Source organism: Gallus gallus, chromosome 3, assembly GCF_016699485.2.
Source record: "Gallus gallus isolate bGalGal1 chromosome 3, bGalGal1.mat.broiler.GRCg7b, whole genome shotgun sequence".
NCBI classification, from domain to species: domain Eukaryota; kingdom Metazoa; phylum Chordata; class Aves; order Galliformes; family Phasianidae; genus Gallus; species Gallus gallus.
This window is the reverse complement of record NC_052534.1, coordinates 21,954,705-21,979,319: the sequence shown is the minus strand read 5'-3', so window position 1 is coordinate 21,979,319 and position 24,615 is coordinate 21,954,705. Positions and strand designations below refer to the sequence as shown.

The following is a 24,615-nucleotide window of genomic DNA, read 5'->3' as shown; positions in this document are numbered from 1 at the left end:
CCCGCCCGCGCTGCCCCCCGCTCGGAGCCGCGCCCCGCACCTCCTCCCGCCGCCCCGACCCGGCGGGCAGCGAGCTCCGGCTCAGGTGCGGCGGGGAGGCGGGCCGGGCCCGGCAGGTGCCGCGGGGGGCGCAGGCGGCGTGGGGAGCGGGTCCGGGAGGCGCGGGGCGGGAGGGCCGCTTCTCTCCGCGCCGCTCCTGGGGGTGGGCTGCCCGCTGCGGTGGGCGCTTCGGGTGGCGGGTGCGGCCCGCGCGCAGCCTGGCCCGACGTGAAGCCAGCCCTGCTACAGTGCTGGAGGGGGTGGGCGGTGGGAGAGGTGGGTTTGGGAGCCTGGAGGGGGAGAAGGAGGTCAGGGCTGCCCGGGGAGGCGGCGGAGTCACCGTGCCTCGAGGTGTTGAAGGACCGCGGGAATGTGGCACTGAGGGACGCGGTTAGCAGGCGTGGTGGGGGTGGGTTGGTGGATGGACTGGATGGTTCTAACGGTCTTTTCCAACCTTAACGATTCTGTGCGGTTCTGGTGTAATGAGCAAGTGGAGGGATGGGCAGAGAGGTGATGTGGTTGGAGCTGTGGCTTGGAAAAAATCATCTGTGGGTGCTGAGTGGGTGAGTAAGTACTGCCTGCGTTTTAAAAGTGTTTGGAAAGCAGGCAGGTGGACAAGTGCATAAGCACACAAGACATACTGCATCATGTGGAGATAGGAAACGTGGCTGATGAAACTGTGCAGGTTTAATTCTTTAAACCCAAGAGAGACGGTGAAGGTAATGGGCCCACGTATAGTCTGGGCTGGCTGCATTGGATGTGGGTCAGAGGGACTGTGCAGGAGGTGGTCCGCTTCCTTAGACTGGATATAAAGAAGTATCTTACAGTCAGGGTGGTGAGGCACTGGAGCAGGTTGCCCAGAGAGGAAGTAGATCCCCCATCCTTGGAGATGCTAAAGATCAGGCTGGAGGGGCTCTGAGCATCTGATGGAGTAGTAAGTGTCCCTGTTCATTGCAGGGGAGTTGGACTGGATGGCCTTCAAGGGTACCTTCCAACTCCAACAATTCTATGATCCCCAGCACGGATGCTGGAAGAGATGGCTGGAGCTCAGCTTCTGCAGGAAGACACCCTGCGGCAGTCTGGTGAACTTGTGAGCAGCTGGCAGGAAGCTTTGGCTAAAGGTGTTAACTGCCGAGAGATAAGTAAAGACAGGAAGGAAGAAAAGAAAGCTTGTGGCTCTCACAGACACTGCAGGGGTGGTGGGAAGATGCACTGAAGCAGTAATTAAAGAGTTTGGAGAGAATGAGAAGTGACATCCAGAAGGGGACAAGGTTTTCAAAAGCTGGAAAGCTTTTGAAACTGGAAAACTTCTATTGGAAACTTTGATGAAAGGAATTTCCAATGAATGCAAAGAACAAAAGCCACACAGCTCTTTATTTTACCCGCATACTTGCCTACCACTATATTGAAGACAGGAGCACAGTTCTTGCAAAGCCTTCAAAGTGGAGCGCTATGGGTCAGGTTGTAGAATCACAGAATGCTTTGGGTTGGAAGGGACCTCAAAGCCCATCTAATTCCAAGCCCCTGCCATGGGCAGGGACGCCTCCCACTGGATCAGGCCACCCATCCAACCTGGCCTTGAATGTTTCCAAGGATGGGGCACCTGCAGCTTCTCTGGGCAGCTCTGTCAGTGCCTCACTGCCCTCCAAGTAAAGAATTTCTTCCTGACAACTAATCTAAGTCTCCCTTCTTTTAGTTTAAAGTTGTTACCTTTGTCCTATCACTATGCTCCCTGCTAAAGAGTCCCTCCTCAGCTTTCCTGTAGGCCTCTTAAGGTACTGGATGGCTGCAATGAGGTCTCCCTGCAGCCTTCTCTTCTTCAAGCTAAACAAGCCCAACTCCTTCAGCTTTTCCTCGTAGAAGTGCTCCAGCCCTCTCATAATCCTCACGCCCTCCTCTGGACCCATTCCAGCAGCTCTCCATCCTTCCTGTACTGGGGATCCCAAGCCATGACACAGTAGTGCAGGTGGGGCTTCATAAGGGCAGAGCAGACGGGGACAATCACTTCCCTGACCTGCTGGTCACGCTGGTTTTGATGCCCAGGAGATGGTTGGCTCTCTGGGCTGCAAGCACATACTACCAGCTCACATCAAGGTTTTTGTCTACCAGTACCCAGAACTCCATCTCCTCAGGGCTGTTCTCAATCCATTCTGTGCCCAGCCTGCTTGGGATTGCCCTGACCCAGGTGCGGCACCTTGCACTTGGCCTCATTGAACTTGATGATCTCCTTGTGAGCCCACCTCTCCAGAATGTCCATGTCGTTCTTGTTGGCGTCCTTCCCTTCAGTTTGTCAACTGCACCACCAGCTTGGTGTCATCAGCAAAGATGTTAAATAGTACTGGTCTCAAATAGATCAGATGCTATTTGTTTTGTGCTGAACCACTTTTGGGTAACTTTGCCAAATCACTTGAGTGTGTAACTACAGACTTGTTGGGTGCTTGATCTCCCAGGCTTTATTTGTGTCCTTTCTTTAAGTTAACCTGTAGGCCTGTATCTTTTTTTATTCTTTTTCTGACCTTTTGATTATACATAGGTAGATGTTATTTATCCTCAATTAATAGTAGGCTGTGGAGCGAGCATTTCTCTTTCTGGTCCTCCACAGAGTCTGTATGAATTAAAACATTTGTTGGGCTCTTGATCTTGAGAGTGCTGGTGATAGCTGCAATGTTATGGGTATTTTCTGTCATCTTGCAGACATTTCATTCTCCACAGTGTTTAGTGGCCTGTCAGGAGCAGTGTGCTGACACGTCCTGTGTCCCCTTGGGTCTGTGCCTTGATTTGCAGAAAAACCTTTTCTTTTCTGGTCCTGCTCAAGTTTCTTGGCTCGTGACCATGAAGAGTTAATGTTGACACTGGTAGTCCCTCCGTTATCTGTGCTATTTGGGTTGTACATACAGTTGTTCCACCTCCTTCCCTCAGCCCAGGAAAGAGGCTAACCTCTTTACCGTGGTGTGTAGCAGCTCAGGAAGGTAAGGAAACTTGAGTCATGCATATCATTAATAAAAATGCAGCAAAAATTTCCATAGTGTCTACATCTCAGTTTTACAATAATTAAATAAGTGTGTGAGAAACTGTCAGCACCCCAGACTGCAGTGGTTTTTATATGGGACTGCCCACAGTGCTTTGTAGCTAAGTGCAATTGTGTGGGGAACTCTTACAGAGAGTTTATATTTGTAGTATATTGACATTTGCAAATGGGGTTCTCTAAGGGCACGTATGCTGCCGTGTCCTTATTTTGCAGAAGATAATACTGAGAAGTTGTTATTACAGAAAACCAGTAGTGACTAAAGAAACCTCAGTGAGAGGAACGATCTGCACAGCAGTTGTGCCTGAAGTGGTCACTATGAGATGCATGAAGTCTCATCATTTGTAAGTGGTATGGCTTTTCACCTCTGCTCAGAGGCCATGTGTCAGTTTCAGGCACAGAGTTTCTGCCCTAGACCAACAATGAATCCATGCACTTGAAACTGGAGTGTGGCCCTTACTGAATATGAAAGCAAAATCTCAGGTATCAGTTCTTAATGTTGTCCTAGAGACAGTGGGTATCAATGATCACCAGATCACATATTCAATTGAACGTATCATGCAAGACTACTGGGCGCTATCTGTAATGACAAAAAAAACTTGTCTGTTGGTTTGTTTCTTTGTCACTGACATTAAAGCTCATGACATGGCAGTTTTTCCCAGAGGAATTTACCAACACTGACCTTGGCAATGCCTGAGACACACCTTGAAGGCTAGAAGTCCAGTGATGTTGTTCACTGCTGGGAGCAATAAAGCTAAAACCGGTGCCAACAGCAGGAGAAGGACTGAGTGTCACCCTGGGTGTGTTAGCATCCTTCTTACATGGCATCTTTCCTGATATTGGGCCCTGTGAAAGCCCTGCCACCTGTTTGTAACTCTGTAAATCTCCAATGTGTCATGTTTGATCTCATCAGGACTTCTTAAGAATGTGTCTGTTCCCCTTTCTCATTTTTAAGAAAAGACATCGATGATAATCTTCACTGTCATCGCTTTCCCAGCAGCAAGGTCATGAAGTCACTGACACCAGTTGGTTTCTGACATAGCAATTACTTCATCATAGGCTAGAAAATGTGTCCATATGTCATCAGACACATATGTGCATCTAAGCACAATCCACCGAGCTCATGAACTCCCGCAGTTGAGCTGAAGGGCACTTCTAACCTACTGAGTGTCTGAGAAGAAATAGGTGGCCTGCCAAAATCTCCTGTGTCGTGGTAAACTTGGCAGAATTTGAACTTATCCTAGTAATGCGGATGGATAACCATAGGGTATATTGAGAGATTTTTGTATCTGTGCTGATTAAATCATTCATTGAGATCAAGACATATGGCTGAGTGCATGGAAAATTAAACTCTCTTGTGCCTTGAATAGGTATTAATGGATGCACTGACTGAAGTCAAACCAATTGATGTCCTGGACTGTGTGCGCCCTTGGGGTGGGGAAGGAGAGGTAATCCTTCAGACCTAGTCCTGCAACGTGTGTGGTCTGTACTATTTGTTGGGAAATGTGAAGACTTCATTTTGGTTCTGGTACACTTCAAGAAAGAAAACATAGTTGATTGTCCTTGTTCTCTATGCTTTTTTGTTACTTCATTTCAGTACCTTTTGTTTCTTTATGTGGTTTTTGTGTGTTTGTTTCTTTCCTTAAATGCTGTTCCTGTCTGTCTTTTCTCTTCCATCATCCCGTTGTGCATGCTTTAAGCTTGCTGATGCTCCTTGCTGGTTCCTCCTGCCAGGGTCTTCAGCACTGCACTTAGCACTGCGGGAAATGGAGGGGTGCCCAAGAACAACAACCCTGGACTATTGCTTTCTACTCATCTGCAGAGTGAAATTGTTTAAAATGAAGATCCTGCTCCTACTCAACTTCTCCATTTGGGGTTTTCCCCAAAGCTTCCCAGAAGCAGATGGTGCTTCCTGGAGTTGTGCTCACAGGCACTGTATTCTCTGCAGTGCTGCCTCATGGCACTGGCTGGATGAGTGCTGCCTCCAGAGTTGATGGTTTTAAGGAGAACCCATGTTGGAGTTATTTCACTCATCCATTGTCAATCTGTGCAGACACTGTGCATTGTGCTTGATCAAGGCGTATCCTAAGGATGTGAATTCATTGCAAGGACAAAAGAGTATTTTCTGTTTTATAAGGTTTAGCCATAGAATTGATCTTAGGCTGTGTCTAGAAATGCAACTTGGATCAGTTTAATTGATCCCATAAAAAAGAAGCACGCCTTCAAGTAGGCGCCTTTCTCTCTGCCAGCACTGTACCAGCTTCAGTGATGACTTGTCTGTTCCAGGGCTTTAGGGATGGTTCAGGAAAGCATGCAGTAGACTAAAATCCTCCTGGGAGGGGAGACAGATCGAACAAGATTAGAAATGCTCCGCAAGCAGGCTTGATTAAAGGAAAAAGGCTAAAGAGAGCATGTGTGGCATTTGCTGCAAGACAAAATAGAAGCTTTTTTTGGAACACTTGTATTTTAAATAACAGGAGTACTGAAAATTATAGCTTATCTAGAAAATAAGATGCCTTACTTTGAGAGGAGGAAGGGAAATTGTTATTACTTGGTTTAATTGGGGTCTCATTTAACTGAACAAGCTGACCAGTATTCAAGCTGACCGCTTTCTTTGTTAACATACCGAATAAAAGAAGAAGAGGCCAGGAAGCCAGGGAGAGAGCAGAGCAGAAGAAGGAAGGAGTTGGATTAAAGATGGAGCCTGTGGCACTGCAGGAAGGGAAGCATGTATTGGTCCAGGGAAACAAGGTTGGTGTCCACAGAAACTAAACTGCAGGGATGGAGGCTGCCAGGAGTCCTGTGTAAGCAATTAACTTCAGGCTCTGAAATAAACAGGGTGTATGGCGGCTTTGGTTATCACAAATCCAAATACATACATCTGTTTTCAGAACAGTTGGAAAGTTCTGTTTTAAATGTAAGATGTCCATGCAGCCTTCAGTGTGAGTTTCTGTGATAGCTGTGGCTCAGTGGTGCCATTTCCTCCATGAGCAGTCCCTCAGCTTCCTGCAGCGAGCAGACCTGCCTGTGTCCACGGGGACTCCTTGTGTAGGGATGGATCTGGCAGGGCTGGACCTTGGGTTTCCTTCCACCCTTCTGTGCTTGCTCCTGACCATTTGTTTTCCCTTCAGATATGCCACTCAGCGCTTCCATGAAAGTGATGTTATCAATACGAAGACTCTGTATCCTGGACTAAATCTGTGTGAAATGTTCTTATTAACGTTATGTTGCTCCAAATAGCAAATTCTGCAATCAGTGCATCAAAGCTGCGAGGGAAAATGCTTTTAGATGGCTTGCTCCTGTCCTAACACTTTTGAAACATTTTTAGACATGATCTTTTCAATGCTACACCAGGGGATTTCCACTCCCTTGCTGATTTAAAATGCTCGTACTGTTGTTTTAACCACAAAGCTTACACTCGTGCACGCTTGCTCTCTCATTTTCTCTTCGCTGAGGATCGGCTACAGATTTCAGGTACAGTTCTACTAAAACATTTATCAGTAATGATGGCAGGAATCTAATGCTGTTAGAATTATTTGTCATCTGTAAGCAGCTCCTCAGGTGCTAGCTGCTGCAGGGGGATGTGTGAGCGCCATGTGGTTGTGGTAGAGGGCTTCAGAGCCTGAAAGCTGTCCGGAGCTGAGCTCCCCCACTGAGCTGACAGCAGCATCTGGAGCATGGGGCTGCAAGCAGAGAGGTCTGCAAGTGCATGGACTGCTCAGGGGGATCAGGATGATGGTAAATTATCTGTGTACTGATACAGAAGTGTAGAATTGACTGGCAAATGAAAGAACTGTTCAGTTCTGGGGCAGGGTGGTCTGATAGAGAACGATCTGTACAATGTTTTCTTGTGACCATCAGTATTTACTAACTTGAAACATAGCTATTCAGAAAATGTGGGGTTTCTGGAGTGTGTGGGGCTTTTTTTGTTGGTTTGTTTGTTTTTTTCATGTGTGTGTGTGTGTGTTTTAAATGTCTGTATGATAAAGTAGCCTCACTGATTGGTTTTTCTTTTTAATGACTCTTGAGTGTGACCTCTCAGTAATGTTAGGAAGAAAATTAATTTCCAGCTGTGAACACAGTTATTTTAAGACAGAAGTCCATATTACTGTAACTTAACATTGTGTTGGTTAGATGTAGAGTTTTACTGATAATTCAAAATTAATTAATTCATGATTAGGAAATCCAGGGAAAATAGCAGATGTAGCAAGTAAGCAAAATTGGTCATAAAATTGAAGTTACTTCAGCACCAGATACGCTTTGCTAGTTGCATGAGTGTATTGCTGATTTTTGAAGTACTGTCTGTCTTGTAATCTATGCCTTAAAAATAATGGAGTGTAGCCTTATGGGGATTCATTATAATGCTTGGCTGTAACTCTATGCAAAAGAAACCTTTCTGTGTCTCACTCCACTTGGTGAAAATTTTACTATGGAGATTAGCGAATTGATGTTTGCTTAGGAAAGTTTTACTGTTTACTGTAAGCTTGTGGAATAAGGTAATGCTGGAGTGGATAACTGGATAATATTGTCTGCATGCAAATAAAATCTAATTTGATTCTGCTGCCCGGTGCAGCAACAGGCTCTGTGGGGCCTCAGAGGAAGTTCTGAAACTGCTGCTGTTAAAAGTACTTTCTCCGGGTTGCCAGTTGGTCACAGCACTGTGATTTTTAAGCAAGAAGAGTAACTGTAGGGTTTGATTTGCTGCTGGGTGAAGCCATGCATATCTCAGTGGTGAGTCTGCTGGATCCTTCTCTTCTGTAACCTCAGAGGTGGGAGGCTTCAAGAAATGCAGCCAGGATCCTTCTTCCCTGCAGGGACTCTGCTAATGCATTTTGTCAGCAGTCAAAATATTGTAACTTTCTCTTGGGTTAGGAGGAGTGGTGATGATCCAGCAGTGATATCAGGCGGCATCACCTGCTTTTTTTTTCTCTATGACTCAATATAATCTGCTGCATCTTCGAAAGGTATGTATTTTAATATGCATAGACATCTATAGTAGTCCTTTAGCAGACTGTTTAGCTGTGTATGTTAAGAGTTGGAGCATATGTTTGCTGTCCCCAAAATTCAGTGTTTTCATAGTGAAGCCTTATATTACTAATAAATCATTTGACTTGGTTATTTTATTTCAAAAGTCCTGCAGGCAGCTAATCTTCCCAGTTTATAAGGCAGCTTGGAGAGAGTCTAGTGCAAGGTATGTTCCTTTCTAGTGCAAGCTATGTTCCTTTCTACCATATTTCTGTCAGTCAACTCCCATGGAAGTGAACTGATCTTAGACCTCTGAAGTATAATGACTTTTACAAGACTTTCCAAATCCTGACTTAGATGGGTTTCCTGTTCTCAGAAGGTAGATAATCTTCAATGGGAGGGATGGGGCATCTTCTAAGGACTTCTAAGCTCTGTTCTTTTGCCTTGGGGCAAAGGAATAGAGCTGAACTGGAACTAGAGCGTAGGAATACAGGTACTTAACATCTTTTTCATGCCCTATTAAATATATTTCATGGAATCATGGTAGGGAAGGAAGTAAACCCGGTGAGCAGCACCCCAACCCTGGAGCATAGCTGAGCTTTTCTTCTCTTACACAATGAACCCAACTGAAACTGTGCTCTCAGCCAGTAGCAGGTCCCCTGTCTGCTAAACAGCAGGACCAAGCATCCTATTTTCTTGTCCAAGCTTAATGACCAAACTGGGAATAATAATTCACACTTACCTTTCTCAGTTTTAAAGACTTAGTGGTGTTCAGTGCCCGTGTGTTGCGCTGGCTGTCCTGGATGTTTGGGTGCTGCAGCTTGCTGTAGTGGCTCGTGTACTCATAACTCACGTGGCAATGTGATTTACCTCTCTTGGGAACCTTCACGTGAGAGAAAAGAGAAAAAACATACTGTCTTAAAAAAGAACTACCACATTATGCAAGTGTTTTTCTCTGTGTGCAGTGAGTTCATGGCTAAAAAAAAAAGTTAATCTGTCCACATTAGTTCAGTGTCATTGTTGCACATAGCCGTAATTGCTGTATGACAGTAAGCCAGGCTCATGTTGATTTGTCTTCTTAGGTTCTGCCTGTGTCTTACCCCACTTTTGAGCAGTCAGGTAGCCCAACCATTTCTGGTTGGGCTTCATCTGACGTGGTGATAGTTAAAGCTAGATAAAGAAATTGTATTTTTGTTATGAAGCTTCTTCACTGTGTTATTGCTAGTGAGATATGTATCTGCATGCAACTCAGATAAAAAAATGTTGTTTCAGAAGCATTCTGCTGTTGATGTAGGTAGAGGCAGGGATGCAAAGCAAGGTGGGAGCCCAGCTGTGAGCTCTTCGTGCTGTGCTGCCATTGAACTCCCACTCTTTGGTAGCTCTCCATACTACTTAGGCTTAGCTTCTGGTGATTCCAGCTGCTTCTCTAGGTGCAGTCAGAGTTCTGTTAAGCACGGCCATTCACATACAAGATAGGAACACTCCTCACTTACACAACAGAGGATGCCCTCACGTTTTTGGCAGCTGGGAGCAGGCAGAAGTGAAAGCATACCTCAGTGGCGGCGTGGGCTGGGCCCTGGCGTAAGCAGGAAGTTGATGCAGTCAGCCAGAGGCAGGCGGGTGAGCACAAAAAGCATTTTTTCCCCTCATGGTTTCCCACTGATGTTAACTCAAAAAGCATGGGCGTGGGCAGTGGTGGCCAGGAAGGTCAGAAGGGCTCCTGCAGCCAGCCTGGGGCTGCTATGACAATAGTAGAAATACGTCACCTCGCACCAAGCATTGGCCACCAATGGATCTGTCACCCAGACATCACCTCTGACTTCTCAGGGCTTGTCCCACACCAAACCACACTGATTCAAGCAGGCTCCACTCCAGCACTGGTGTGTGGCAAAGTGAAGTTCCACTTCTCTGTGCTACTCCCAGCACCTCAGTCCCAAGCCTGTGGGAAGAGCTGACCAACAGCTGAAGGGTTGCACAAGGAAATGGCAGGAAGCTGCTGAGCTCTGTAGGGGCTGCAGCAGCCACAGGGCCCTCGCAGAGCCCTCCCAGGCTGTGCATCACATGGCCTGATTCCTCACAACAGTGCTGCACTTCCCATAGCGGTCATACAACAGCTGGTGATGGTGGCAAACCTGAGCCATCTGTGCCTGGGATGGCTTTCAGAGTAGACCCTGAAAGGAAGAAGCTGGCAATCATGGATTTGTGTGTGTGCGTGTGTTTTACACAGTGTGGCATCAACTTGCAGGATCTATGATGCCAGAAGGTGCGAGTCCTGAAGTGTGACAGGACTGGAAAAATTGGATGTCACATAGATGAGAAGGAGTAATCGTGAGAGGAATGAGATGTGTTTTGGGGTTCTCACTGAGTGCTGAGTTTGTGGATTGGCCAGCAGGTGCCCATGCTGCACAGGTCATGGTGGCCATTGCTCAATGGTGATGGAAGCTGTGCTGCTGGTAACCCCGCAGGCTGCCTCCCTGCATCCTCAGTGGGCATGAGGGAAATAAAATTGCTCCTTGGGGAGCACCAGCAAATGGGAACCTTGTTGTCAGAGGAGAAAGGGTCAGACAATAGGATCAATGTCTGACAAGCCTCACATCCAGTCCTGCAGGCTGGTAGATGAGTGCTCTATGAGGTCCACAATGAGCAGATCAGCTCCTGCTGGTCATGTGTTTTGGCTTGCTTTCGAGTCATCTGCTCCCTCTGGCCTGCAGGATTTCCTTGTCCAGCACAGGATTTTGAACAGTAGAGAAATCTGCTTTCCGAGCCCCAGCTGCTCCATGACCTTTCAAGCTCTGTGCTGTGCCATCCTCACCACTGTTTTCATGGGCCAACAGCCCTCAGTTGAGTGGGATATGCCATGTATCAGTGCTGCTCAGTGCCATCTGTGCGGCTGCTGTGGTGATGTGCCATCCATGCTGCCAGAGCAGACACCCTCAGTGACCTTACAGGAGCTGAGTCAGGCCCTAGTGAGGTGCTGCTACCAGCAAAAGTGACTCACGTGACTAGCAGGGAGGGTGAAGCACCCAGAGGGGAAACTGCATACTCAAGTACTGCTGTGCAATTGAGTACCTCCATGGTGAGTTGTGCTTTGTGCTGTCAGTAGTGAGGTACTGACCAGAAGATCAAACACTTGAGTTACGTTCCTTTACTTAAGAAAACATGGTTGTGGCAGAAGAGCTGTGCTTTTGTACACATCCTGTAGGTATAAATGTCCTCTGAATGCAAAACTACAAGAAGTAAAAACCTGAGCAGCTTGAGGTCTTCGCCTATTTGCACAACAGTACTGTAAGATTGAGGGGACCCGTGGCAGATCTCATGGTTTGTGACTATTAGAGCTGGAAACAGATGTTGCTGTTTTTTTCTTATTAGAAAACTAATGTTGCATTCATCTGCTGTATCTGTGCTTTAATAGGTTGAGCAAAAAACTTATGATGTGTTTCTGATTGCAGTCTTCCCTTTTTTTTTTCCTTGCAGGCGAGGTTAATGTAGCCAAGAACTGACATATAATTAAGTATAATTTTGGAAAAAATGAGATTATAGTCTACCGCTATAAATGAATGATCATCTGGAAAAAGAAGGATGACAATATAGCAGGCTTTGGGTCTTTTAACACCTAAACTGAAGGTAAAATCCCTTTACTCCTGATTTTATTTTGTGTGTACTCCTGGCCATGAGCCACAAAGCTATCTTGTTTGCGCCAGTGCAGTAAATTTGTGATACTGTGTGGGAGGGTTCCACGTTAAGCACAGACTTTCCTGGCAGACCTCAGGGCCAGTACTTGGCCTCTGCTTTCCCCACGTGTGCTTGCTTTAAATGTTGGTGTTTTTAAACTAACAGTTCCTGCAAGAAATTTGAGAAAAAATTCCCTGTTCTGGGAAATAGTTCTCAAATCCTGATACTCCTTCCAAAGTGTGCTTTAGTGCTTGTCACGTAAGCATCATCTTGGGGTTCTCTGAGCATTCTGTTGTACTTCCATAGTTGACGTCACATTTCCCTCTGAAATCTGTTGGACCCTTCTGCAAGCTGAAACCCTCAAACAGATGGCAGCCCGCTGCAGGCTATAGCAGAACTGAAGTGACTGATGGTGAGCGTTTAATAAGATTCTTCCCATGTCTGACTTTCCAGTAGGGCTTCCATGGCCTGTGACGAGCTCACTGGTGTCTCGGGCATCTTTACGCGCCAGAACTCTGCTAGTGCTGTTTCTCTGGACTTCGAACCCGACACTGACTACAAGTTTGTGGAAACCTTAGAAGACCGGTACAAGTGTGCCTACTGCCATTCAGTCCTTCACAATCCCCACCAGACAGGATGTGGGCACCGATTTTGCCAGCAGTGCATTCTCACTTTGCGGTTAGTACAAACTCCTTCCTGTATCTACAGGCTCCCCGTCCTCCTGTTCTTAAACAGAAATCAGCACCTTCCATAAATCAACAGTAAATTCCATAGTAACAGTGACTGGTAACACATTGTATGGGAGTCAATGGGAAGACTTCTGAACTCAATGACTGCGTGCTCAGTCTTTTAAAGGTGTCTTTAAAGATCTTACAGGGCGCTGCTGAGAAATATAGGATTGCTTTGGCAACTGCAGAGAAGTCAGCATATGAAAAATTTTTATATAAACTGAAACATTATTGAGTGGGACAATGTCTTGGTTTGTCCATCTGTTATTGGTACTACTCAAGTGATTTTTTTTGTTTTTTTGTTTTTTGGTTTTTTTTTTTGCATTAATATTTCATGTTATTGGTACCAGTGGCTAAATTAAGGCTAGTTTCATTTGGTTCCATGTAACTTCTTTTCTTGCAGTGGAGTTCTTGACCTGATGTTAGTATTACCCAAGACTACAGTGAGATCAGAGGGCTGCTGCCATCCGTTTGCTTGGGATTCACCTGCAGGTGTAAATAAGGTTACCCTGCAGACCTATCAAATGTTTTGTGTGCGTGTGGGTAGGATTCTGCCCAGAATGACAGCAGAGAAGCTGGATTGTGTAGATAGATGTTGCTTTTAATATTTATGAATGTTAGATGATTTATGTTTGTCACTTTTCCCCCTCTGGGTTGCCTCCCTTTGCTCAATTGCCTCAATATGCATTTTCTCATCTTTTATCATAGGACTACTTTTAATACAGGGGCAATTAGGTCTTCCTTTATTGTCATAACAAGGAGTGCACTGCTTGTAGTAAACAGAGGCTTGGCTTAATGCACGCAAGGAGATTTTTTCAGATATGACAGTTATGAGAAGCAGATGGCCAGAGAGTGACAAGATCTCCTTTAATTTAAAAGGCATCTTATTAACAGTTGTAGGATGAACTGCTTTCTGTTATTAGTTCACTGTCGTAGCTTTATAACCTCTCAGAGCTCTAAGCAGACTGTGGCTGTGTAGCTGCTAGATCAAAGCCTTTTCAAAGTGCTTTTTGATTCTTATGGTACCCTGGGTGAATGGGACGTAGACAAGTCACATTCCTTCCACACTTTATTATTAGATAAGTTCTAGGTATGATGTTTTGTTGATTCATACCAAGGAAAATATCACTTTGACATAGGAACAGCAGATAAGATTTAACTTGCTAAACCATCTCCAACTTAAATTACTTATTATAAAAGTGACTAAAATGTAGGAAATTTAAGATGGATCAAGAATAAGTGCCCTCAAACTATTCAGGCTGGACTTTCTATTAATGAACCCATACTGACTATGCCTGATAACAGCTTTGTTCTTTAAGTGCCTTTCCATATCCCTCAGGACAGTCTCCACAGCTTTTCCAGGTTAGGCCAACAGGTCTGTGGTTTCCCAGGTCTTCACCTCCTGCCCTGTTTGCAGCTGAGTATAATACTGTGCAGATTCCAGCCAACAGAAGGCTTCCCATACCCTCATGACCTTCATTAGATTGTTGAGAGGGGTTCAGCTACAATGCCCACCTCGGTGCCCTGGAGAGATGCTATCAGGGTCCATGGACTTCTGAACATTCAGCTGATAGAGCTGTCCCTTACAATTTTGGTGACCACAAATTTAAAGTCACTGCTCCATCACCCATGCCAGTTGGATTCTAGTGTAACCCAATCTTGGAAAGTAAATCAAATCTTCTGTGGGTTAACACAACTCTCCTTTTAATCTAGAGGACTGAATGCAGTACCCACCTGTCCTGTCGACAAAGAAACAATAAAAATGCACGAGGTAAGTGGCTGTGCACGCAGTGACCACCTGCATGAAAGAAAGCAGGACAGCTGAGAACAAGGCAGATCTGAGTCTTTTCATCCCCAAAGGTGGAGCGGCTTTTGTCTTATGAAGCGATGCTGATTGAAAGTGAAGAAAAAAATATTTGGATGTACAGCTAAAGCTTTCTTTTATACTTCATATTATAAAGTTATTTCAGTTTAGTCCTCTGTGTTTCCAGTAAACTATCAAATAGTTTCAGAGAGTTTTAAATCTTCTCACGTCTTTTGATATGTTTTATGGTGGATTTTTATAGGTTATTTTACCATGAGAGTTTATTGGCGTACTTTTTAATCCCCTGTCTTTCTGGGGGATCTTGTTTGTTTGTCTTTAATTTTAGACTTGGTTATAATTTGCTGACTTAACTATTTCCATTATATATCATTAACCTTGCAGACTTTATTTGCTTTTTGGTAACTTTTTAGAGGAAAAGGCAAGTTCACGCTGCTTATTTTGCAATCTACCTGATTTCTGTAATGGATTCATCTGTTCTTATTTATACACCAAGGCTTGAAAGAATGCTGCCTGCTTGATCCTGCCAGAATGAATTTCCCAGTGAAATGAAATGTTTGCTCCCTCTTCTGCTCCTCAGACAAAATTGTAATCAGACTGTCTTTGTGATTCTGTTTTCCACTCACTGTCTGCTGCCCTGTGGAAATCTTATGACAGTAGTCCAGCACAGAGCAGCTGTATGATGCTCTGTGTAGGAAGATCCCTAAATAAGACTGGAAGTTTGCTCAGGGAGCTCACTTGCTTCTGCTTACACAGCTGTTATTCAGAGTCTATAGACTGTGTCTGAGCATCATTGTCATCCCATTCCTTTACAGGTATTCAAAGACAACTGTTGTAAAAGAGAAGTTCTCAACTTGTACGTGTTCTGCAAAAACCTGCCTGACTGCAATTCAAAAATAATTCTGGGGCGGTATCAGGTTAGTTGGCTCAATCACATTTTAAGCCTTTGATTTTTATGTGAACTTTGTGTGTCACAAGCTAAATTTCAGTGGTTGTCTTCAGACTTTTGTCACTGAAGCAATGTGGCTTGAGTACATAGTCTGTGACTTAGTTATACACTGAGTAACAAATATTATGTCATGGCTGTAAGCTTATACAAGCTGTGCCTTATTTGTTTGATAAGAACCATTTGCACTATATTGCTGTGAATTTATCTGTCATTTTGCAAGTTCAGGAGGACTGTAGTGAAGGTTTTTTATATAATAGTGAAAAAATAATGATATGGAATTTAAGTATTATAAAAATAGCAAGGATATGTCACATCTGAAATGTGTACAGGGTGATGTGGAACTGGGGAGAGAGACCCAAGACAGGTGAGCAGGTTGGTGCTCAGCCTAACCACACTGCCTTGCTGCGCAGCAGAGCCTGAGGCCAGCGAAAGCCCACAGCCATGACAGCATGGAGATGGCCTTACTATATCCACAGCATCTGTACTTAATTTCTGTACACGTGGGCGTGATGATGAGATGCTTGATTCAGGAAACCTTGCTAAGACATGCTGGCCATTTTGGCCTATTTGGGTGAAAAGCTGAAATCCTATAGAGGACTCTTCAAATAGTCAGAATTTTGAGTGTCACCAGACTGCCAGATGTTTCTGTGTGTCATACTGGGGTTTAATTTGCTTTTATGTGTTGCAGGAACATCTTCAGCAGTGTTTGTTTGAAAGCGTGCAATGCACTAATGATGGATGTTGTGATCAAATCCTTCGGAAAGATTTGAAAGACCATTTGAGTCAGCACTGTAAATTTCGAGAGGAAATGTGTCAGTACTGTAATAAATATGTGGTGTTAATTAACATAAAGGTAAGGTTATAAAACATTCCCTGGAATCCATCCATACATTTGCCTCTTAATATTGCTGAGTGAAACGTTTCCAGCACTGCAGTGGGATTTTACCACTCAAGAAACAAAACTTGGCTGAGTAGCCGAAGGAGAAAGCCTAATAAAAATGAGCATGCTTTAACTAATACCAGTTACTCTTGCTCTCTTAAAAACATGATGTGGGGCTTGCACGTGTATGTTTATGATTACTTTTTGCATGCCAGAATTAATAACTTCTTCTACGTATACTGCTTTACAAAAATGCAAACCATTGCCTTGTTTTTCTTTTTCCCCAGAATCATGAGGAAAACGACTGTCCTGATTATCCCATGCCTTGTCTCCAAAACTGTTCACAGATAATTCTGAAAAAGGAGGTAGGAGGATTTTTTTCACATGCAACTGTTCAGCACATTGCACACTTCTCTGCAAACTGAAACTCACATCACAGACTACATTGGCTCACACCAATAAAACTTCATCACTTTAAGTATTTTCTTTGTTTGGTCCTAGACGTGATATATGTCCCATCTGACAAGTGAGGTGTTTGGTCACTGCAAAGCACTGGTATTGCAGTATGGGAAGATACCTGTCTTGTTTATTGACTCTGAATATTCATTTCCCTCTTTATGATACTGGCCTCTATTCACCCCTTATGCACGTATTTAGATTTTATCAGTGAAATGAGTTACTTAATATTTATTTCATTACAAGTTTCTTTGTTAATATACGCAGATTGAAAAGCATCATACTGTGTGTCCTGAGACTGAAGTGGACTGCCCATATAAACAGTATGGCTGTCTTATAAAGGTAACGTTTGATAGATCATTGCTTGTACTAGGAATTTGTCTCCCAAACCAATCAGAGTAGTTAATTAAGATAACCATTTTTAGTTCTTTTACAACCATTTCTAGTAAGATGCTACAGCAGAGAACCAGGACTGTTGTTCCCTCACTTCCAATGCACAGAGGGGACATTTTAAATCCTGACATCAGTAAATTTTTTACCCACCAGCTTCAATAATCTGTGTATCTGATCGTTTTGTTCTTTTGCTCCCTTTCTGCCTCACTAAGGTGAAAAGAGGGAAGCTTGCTGAACATGAAAATGGTGCCCTGCGGGAACACATGCTGCAGATTTTGGAGAAGAATTCTAGATTGGAAGAACAAGTAAGTTGTATTTAATGAACACTCTTCAACAGCTCTTGGCAGCTTGGAAGATTATATGAGCATTTGAAGGTTTCGGGGGCCAGTCAGATTGCCTTGAAAAGGAGCCTTGGGGTGCTGAAGTCATTCCCTCTGCAGAGGTGGCACAGAGCAGTGCAGAGCCTCCTGCCCACTTCCAAGTTAATACCGTGGCTTATAAAAATCTCACTTTGCAAGCTGGGCAATAACAAGTCAGACTTAAGATGCGGGGACGTCAGTATTTGACAGCGCGTATCCCTGATTTTTGAATTATCCAGCTAAGTTAGCGGTTTTACACTGTAAACTTTTCTGCTTTCTCCTGCACCATAACATGTTTTAATTTAATCCCGGTGCATTTTGGTTGTGCATGGAGCTTTTACTCTGTACTTTTCCATCTGTAGATATCTGACCTGTACAAGAGCCTGGAATGTAAAGAGATTAAAATCCAGCAGCTAGCAGAGGCTGTTAAAAAGTGTGAGAAAGAATTCAGACAGTTTACACAACTGTTTGGTAAAAATAGCAATTTGATGGTAAGCACACAGGTGAGTGACACATTGGTTTTTACCCTTTTGGCCAATTGCATTCTTGCAGTTTAAACCATGCAGTATAAAGCATGATTAACCAGTTGTCACTAATAGCAAGACAATAACAAATACTGTTTCCCAGTCACGTCCCAAGCCCTTCTTTTTTACAGTTACAGTATGGTGTTGTAACAAATAAAGAAATTTGGATATCTAATCAGGGCAAAAAGCACTGTATAAATCCTCATGGCCAAATCCCCATGGAAAATAGGAAGGTGTGAATTTGAATCATCAGTTAGATGAGATAAAGCAGCATGAACTGATCTGAATTGAGGGATGGCTTCTCAGCCAGTAAATGCCAAAGGAGGGATGACCTGGATGCATTCCTAAGGCAACAGAGTACTTTTGATCGCACTGTGTAGTTAGTATTGCTCACATGTTAAAGACTTCTTTATTTCCAATGAAATGGCTGATTTTGTAAATGTCCTTGTCTCCGCTTCCCAACTTCTTCCTATGGCACTGACTGGAAGACTCTTGCCAGTCATCTGGATAAGTCTGCACGACTGGAATCGCAGGTGAAACAGCTAATACAGATGGCAAACCAGCAACAAAGTAAATTAGACTTGAGACCCCTGTTTGACACAATTGAAAATGTAAAACAGAAGATTGCCCTTATGGAGACATATGATCAGCGCTTAGGTATGTATGTTGGGACTTCCTTCTTTTCTGCATGGGTTTGGGATCTTCGCTGATGTTGTGGTGGCTAAGTAGAGGCTCTGGTACTGCAGTCAGTCAGTTGCAACTCTTAGCCAAAACAGGTTCTCTTCTCCGGGCTTTCTATGACCAACCTGTGGTAGTACATGCCTCAGACATCCTCCCACCTTCCCTTACTCCACAGTGTCACCAGAGGGCCCAACTCCTTAACTCCTGAGGCATAGCAGATGCTGTGTTTGGTGAGGCTGGGGCACTGTGGTGGTAGCAGTCATTATGTCTCTAGTCAGACACTAAATCTGGCTTGCAGTTAGCGTTTTTCCTTATTCAACTACCTGCTGCAATTAGAATGGGAAGAAAAAAAGGTTAACAGCTGTAGTTAACAGTCTGTACTCAATATTGTTCTTATGTACTGCCAGCTCAAGCCTGGCTGCTCTTTGCGTCCAATGTCTGACAGTTTTATTTTACTTTTTCCCAGCTGTTTTGGAAAGTCAGTCCAGCAAACATGATCTCCAGATCAATATTCACAAAGCACAGCTCAATAAAAATGAAGAACGATTTAAGCTTTTGGAAGGCACATGCTACAATGGGAAATTAATTTGGAAAATCACAGACTATAAGATGAAGAAAAAAGAAGCAGTGGAAGGTCGTGTCCTCTCCATCTTCAGCCAGCCCTTCTACACCAGCCGCTGTGGGTACAGGTTGTGTGCCAGAGCCTATCTGAATGGGGACGGCTCAGGCAAGGGAACACATGTCTCACTCTACTTTGTAGTCATGAGAGGCGAGTTCGACTCACTGTTGCCATGGCCCTTCAAGCAGAAAGTTACACTTATGCTTTTGGACCAAACTGGGAAAAAAAATCACATTGTGGAAGTCTTTAGAGCTGACCCCAATAGCAGCAGTTTCAAAAGGCCTGATGGAGAAATGAATATTGCCTCTGGTTGTCCACGCTTCGTGCCACACACAGTTCTGGAGAACACAAAGAATACCTATGTCAGAGATGACACTCTGTTTTTGAAAGTAGTTGTGGATTTAACTGATCTGGAGGAATTGTGAAGAAAAAAGTATCCAGTCAGCGCGACTGCTTTAATTTTTATGAAATGCCTTCTTGGTGACTACTAGCCATGCAATAGTGAATTGCCACCGGTCAGCTACTGATGTGTTTCAAGGCTTTTGGACCATGTGACAGATAACGAATTGCCAAAATGTCAGCCTTTGTTTTTTAACCTCTTTTCAAGCCTGCAGCTTCAAGGCAGCTGTAAGACTAGTCTGATGTGAACACGCATTCGATCCAGTGCTTTGACTTGGCTCAGTATGGGCTGGGTGTGAATGCTTGGCTCACATCACAGGACTAGTGATTTAGGATGAAAATTCTCCTATAAGCCCTTGGGAGCCCAGGCAGGCCTGTGGGCTCCACTACTCACACCAATGCACATTCCACTTGTCTGAAATGGAAACATTTCAACATTAGTTCCTTTGAATCAACGTATCGTGAGCCCTCAATCTCCTGGATTTTTTGAAGCAGTGAGAAAGGGGTTCAGCCAGACACTTGTCAGGGATCTTGCATACCTTTTTTTTGTTCAAGTATTTTTTACCAGGAATTCCAGAGCAAGATACCAATGCCTCTTACTTTTCTAGCCTGATATTTCAGCTGTACAGAAGGTCACAAAATGGCTGTGGTAACATCTTTTTCATTCCTGCCTAGTGCCTTGGGACTGATTTCCACTGGTGTTCAACATCCACAGTCCCCACCTGAGGTCAAAAGTAGCCGCATGTCCTTCTCACCTCTCAGGATATGGCCATAAGGTACTCAGCTGCCAGCTCTGGGAAGAAAGGGGACAGAATTCTTCTGTTTGTCCTTCCAGGTGCACTCCTTTGGCCTACCAGCTCTACAGGTGGCAGGAAGAGCTCTGGATATCTGTTTGGGAAAAACCTCACATAACATGCACTGTTCTCCCTAGAAATTTGGAATTTGGGGAACGAAGGGGGAAATAGATGGGGAAATGAAGTTCCTGTTGGAACCCAGGACTCATGAGTAGTGCAGCTTGAGCATTTGTTAAAAGGAGTGAGAGCTGCTGAGCAATTACTGCTAACTATGAAATACTTAGGAAGATCTTCATTTTTATCCTAAGTTCTCTCCATATTGCAAGGGAACAATTGCATTTTATGTCACTTATTGGAGACACACTAAGAATGCCAAGATCAGGCACCAAGCAACAAGAAGCAAAGAACACACAGTGCCTTTTTAAGTCTTTTGGGTGCTTGTAGGATGGAAGTAATTTTGCACACTCCATCATTTTGTTGTTAGAAGTGACAGAATTTTGTGTCTCATCTCTTACAGATCAGGTAGTGGAACAGCAAAATATTATCCACTGCTCCTGCAGCCCACTGGCAGAATAAAGCTGGAGCTTTTGAAAAGGATGGCATGAAATCAAGCTGGATTTAGAGTAAGAGTAAACCAGGCAGGATAAAAACCAAAATGGGGCACAGACCCCAAGCTATAAGGTAGAAAATTCAAGATGGCAAACATGGCAAGATGGAAAATGCCACTTCTGTGCAGAATGATATAATATGATTTGGTGACTGACACTAAGATGAAGGCAAAAGACAATATTTTATATCTGGAAGCTCACTGCTATAGGCATTTACTTTTCCAGGCAGTTTCTAGAATGTAAATCAGACAAATATTTTCAGATTTGGAGGTGGAGTGGGGGAGAAGCCTTAGCGATCTGTACATCACAGTAAGGTAGCACATCTGGAAGCTTTTCATCCAAAGTCCTTTTTGTTGCACCACGTTTGTGTATGGTGGGCACATAGGGGTTTTCATAGTGACCAGACAGATGATAAAGGTTCGATTTTGTTCTTTTGTATCACCACCATGACTGACTTTACAGTCTTTTTTCTCCATGTAGCGGAGAGAATTGGGCCTCATGTCCTTAACGCTTTTTGCTACAGAAAGAGGAAGCTTGTTTGAAAGATACTGTGGGATATGGATTCTGAGCCTCTGCTGTGGACTTTGTATTGACTGCTACTTTCAAAGGGATAACCGAGTGGTGTCAGCCACAGGTCCTTGGACTGTCCAGTGTGTGAAGTGTAAAATGAAAGCCTAAAGACCCTGGAGAACTGAAGCAGGATGGAAAGGACGTGCTCTGCATCTGTATGCATAACAGACCTCTCTGCCTCCACACCCCAAGTATAAAATGGGGATAATAATACTTGTGGAGGTGTTAGGACTATTTAAATGTTTGTGAAGAGTTTTGAGCGTGAAAAGAACTAATTATTATTAGAACTCCACTTCTAGTTGTTGAGTTGGTGCTGGCGTAGTGCTGTGGGTGTGTGTTAGTGTGCTGCCGGGCCAGTGCTGGAAGCGTGCTCTGCTTTAGGCAGGCAGTGCCTGCGTTGGCTTTACCTTTTTGCCATGAGTGTTCTTTTTAACATTCTGAAGCACAATTGATTCACCCTGGGCGACAGAAATGTCCCAGTTGGAGAACTGCCTGTTTTATAATGAATTCATCGAGAAAATCACTCCTTTTTCTGAGGCGATCTTATTTAAACTGGTTTCTTTTGTTACAACAGTTGAGTTTTGTGTGAAGATTTTCAGCGATTTTTACTACTTGTGAACTGCATTTTCAATTTCACCTCACTCCCAACGAAGAAAACCGTTGTCTGGCATGAGTACTGGGGGAGGATTTTGTTGTTGCATGATAAATACCAAAAAACCTTTCGATAACGTCCTACTGGGTAAACAACCTAAAGCGTGTTCTGCATCGGCACACGGTGTATTTTTATGTAGTTATTGACCGTTTGTAACTGTTTGAGTATCTCTTACTACAATGCAGGCGTTTTTCTAGACAAACGTCATAACCGCATACGCAAAAACAGGGTCAGAATAAATAATGTTACCACCTTTCCAGAGTGCCGTTCATCCCGTCGGTGGGCAGGCGTTGCTATGGGCGGTGCCGGGCGGGCCGTGACGCGTTGCCGGGCCGGGGAACACCGCCTCCCGCCCCCGGTCGCCGTCAGCCCTTCCGGGTCACCGCCAAGCCGCCGCCGGGCCCGCGCTGCCGCCGCGGCAGGCCCGGTAAGTGTGGCGCTGCGTCGGGCTCTGCGGGTGGGGCCGCCGCAGGAAATGGCGGCGGGGAGCGGAGCGGGGTCCTCCGGTTGGGGCCGTCCCGGCGGCCTCAGCGCTGCGTAGCCCGGGGGTCGCTCCTCGTTCTCGCGGAGCGCGGCCTGGTAATGCGCGGTAGTCTCTTTGGCGAGATTTTTTTTGGAAATGCATTGATCCTGACATCGCGTTCTTCGAAGATTACACACGAACGGGATCTTGGCACAGATTCCTGCTGCGGGAAGATGGAAGCCTAAACTTTTGCTTCACCGTGGTGTGATGCGCTCTGTGGGGGTGCCGGCGGGGTTGGTCTTAGATGCCTTCTCACCTTTCCTCTCACCGCACCCCTCCTTACTTGTCTCCTCCAAGGTTTTTGGACGCGGTGCTCTTGAACGTGCTTTTGTCTCGCACTAGGTATGGACAGCCAGAAGGATGAGAAGGGCAGGGTGCTCGGTGCAGCCTCCACGGAGGACCTGAAAGTCCGAGGTAGGCACAGCTGGTCAGTTTCAGAGCCACGGCGCTCTGTGTGCGATGTGTTATCCTGTGCGTCAGTTGCCATCTTTAACTGTGTTGTTCACTGTAGTCACTCGCTAATGATAACACAATGTGGCACGCTGGAAGAAGGAAACTGAAAAGAACCCTCCTTGAAATATGCCTTTGTTATGTTTAATTTCTGTGAAACTATTTTTGTAGACCGTAGCTACTTGCAGGCATATCACTGTTGCCTTGTGTTTTCCTAAGGAAAAGAAAAAAGGAAAAGAAAACGTAGCAGAAGCAGATCATCATCCGTTTCATCCACATCATCTTCTAGCACTACATCCACTTCTTCTTCTTCTTCATCGCATTCGTCGTCAAGGTCGTCATCTTCGAGTAGCAGAGGTAAGCTGGAGCTTTTGGGAAGAGTGGTTGCGAGTGAAAACTGAGGGCAAAAAATTATTGAGTACCTTGGCCTTCTCCATATCTGTTGTCACCAGTTCTGCTATCTTGTTTAACAGAGAGGGTACACTCTTTAGTCTTCCTTTTTTGGCTAATGTACGTGTAGAATCCTTTATTCTTTGCATCCCTTGCCGAGTTCATCTGGTGTTACCGTGAGAGTGAATTACCATTTTCATCGTTTCTTCTGATGTGCTTGAGCTGCATTTGTTGTTAGGACGACAGAAAAAGATTGTTTGAGCAGCCTTACCTTGGACATTTTTAAATTTTGAGCCTGGCTACGCTCTGGTATATTCCTACAATGTTATCTTTTATTTGGAGTTGTAAAGGAACTGCAGAGCTGACAGCTTGAAGGCAGTTGGTTGGAAGACAGGTGGATTGCTTAACTGTCTTTCTAGGTTGACCCTCCTGTTGTCAAAGCTTGTGCTTCAAAAAGAAGTCCCTCACATATCAGTTGTGATGTTTAAAATTCATGATCAGCTCATAGTTTCTACTTTACAAAAAAAAAAAACAACAAGTTGAAAGGGGGGGCAATTATGTAGGAAAAAGTTTTACTTTTGCCTTTAACAGTGATGGTGTTTTCAAGTGATTTGTCAGCTTCAGTAATATTTTATGTTGCCTTCTTTGTGAGTCCAGATCTCTGGCTGTCAGACACTTGCAGTCTGTTAAGCACATCTGCAGAAAGAGAGAAATGTTGTCTCTATTAATGTCATATATGGGTATAAGTAATCAGTACATAAATGAGATTTCCGATTTCCATGTAAGATCAAAGATCAGTAAATGGCAGTAAGCTAACATGTTGTTTTTAATAGGGTTAATCTGAACCGTTACTGATACATTCAGCTGAATTCAAGCATTTTCTTCCTATGTTTTATGTTCCTATATGCCTCATCTCTAAAACCAAATGCCTTTTTCAGAATACTAAACTTAGTTTCTTTTATTTTCAGATTCTCCTAAAACTAAATCAAAGAGAAGGAAAAAAGAAAAACACAACAAAAAGGTAAGCATTTTCTAACAGAAATAAGAAGTTAACAAACAGAAAATAGCTCTTTGTACTTCAGTAGCCCTAAATATCATGGTATGTTTAATGCTTTTG

General features: G+C 44.3%; 2 protein-coding genes across 21 annotated transcripts in view; one reads left to right on the top strand and one right to left on the bottom strand.

Moving 5' to 3' along the window:
• RD3 (retinal degeneration 3) overlaps positions 1 to 24,615 on the bottom strand; it is a 57,100-nt gene that overhangs the window by 1,384 nt on the left and 31,101 nt on the right. For 6 of the 8 annotated variants that reach the window (XM_040697346.2, XM_040697349.2, XM_040697350.2 and 3 more), the window contains 2 exons: positions 20,267 to 24,194; positions 8,772 to 8,912 (listed from right to left, as the gene is read on the bottom strand). The gene's annotated coding sequence lies outside the window, so the exon portion shown is untranslated. Of the gene's footprint in view, positions 1 to 5,585; positions 6,331 to 8,771; positions 8,913 to 20,266; positions 24,195 to 24,615 lie in introns of those variants that run through there. The other 2 variants (XM_046939660.1, XM_040697352.2) reach the window with 2 other exon arrangements.
• On the top strand, positions 57 to 23,073 carry TRAF5 (TNF receptor associated factor 5). Of its 13 annotated transcripts, XM_046938377.1 has the most exons (16): positions 57 to 85; positions 4,435 to 4,512; positions 5,701 to 6,538; positions 7,937 to 8,028; positions 11,504 to 11,653; positions 12,155 to 12,379; positions 14,143 to 14,200; positions 15,067 to 15,168; positions 15,889 to 16,053; positions 16,368 to 16,445; positions 16,804 to 16,878; positions 17,142 to 17,234; positions 17,651 to 17,791; positions 18,301 to 18,469; positions 18,960 to 22,562; positions 23,001 to 23,073. In XM_046938377.1, the coding sequence occupies exons 6-15, from the start codon at positions 12,165 to 12,167 to the stop codon at positions 19,535 to 19,537; spliced, it is 1,674 nt and encodes a 557-aa protein (XP_046794333.1). In that variant the 5' UTR covers positions 57 to 85; positions 4,435 to 4,512; positions 5,701 to 6,538; positions 7,937 to 8,028; positions 11,504 to 11,653; positions 12,155 to 12,164; the 3' UTR covers positions 19,538 to 22,562; positions 23,001 to 23,073. The 13 variants fall into 13 exon arrangements, with proteins under 13 accessions (XP_046794333.1, XP_046794336.1, XP_040552629.1 ...); XM_046938380.1 differs by lacking the exons at positions 4,435 to 4,512; positions 5,701 to 6,538 and adding an exon at positions 8,197 to 8,255; XM_046938379.1 differs by lacking the exons at positions 57 to 85; positions 4,435 to 4,512 and adding an exon at positions 8,197 to 8,255 and having other exon boundaries at positions 6,498 to 6,538.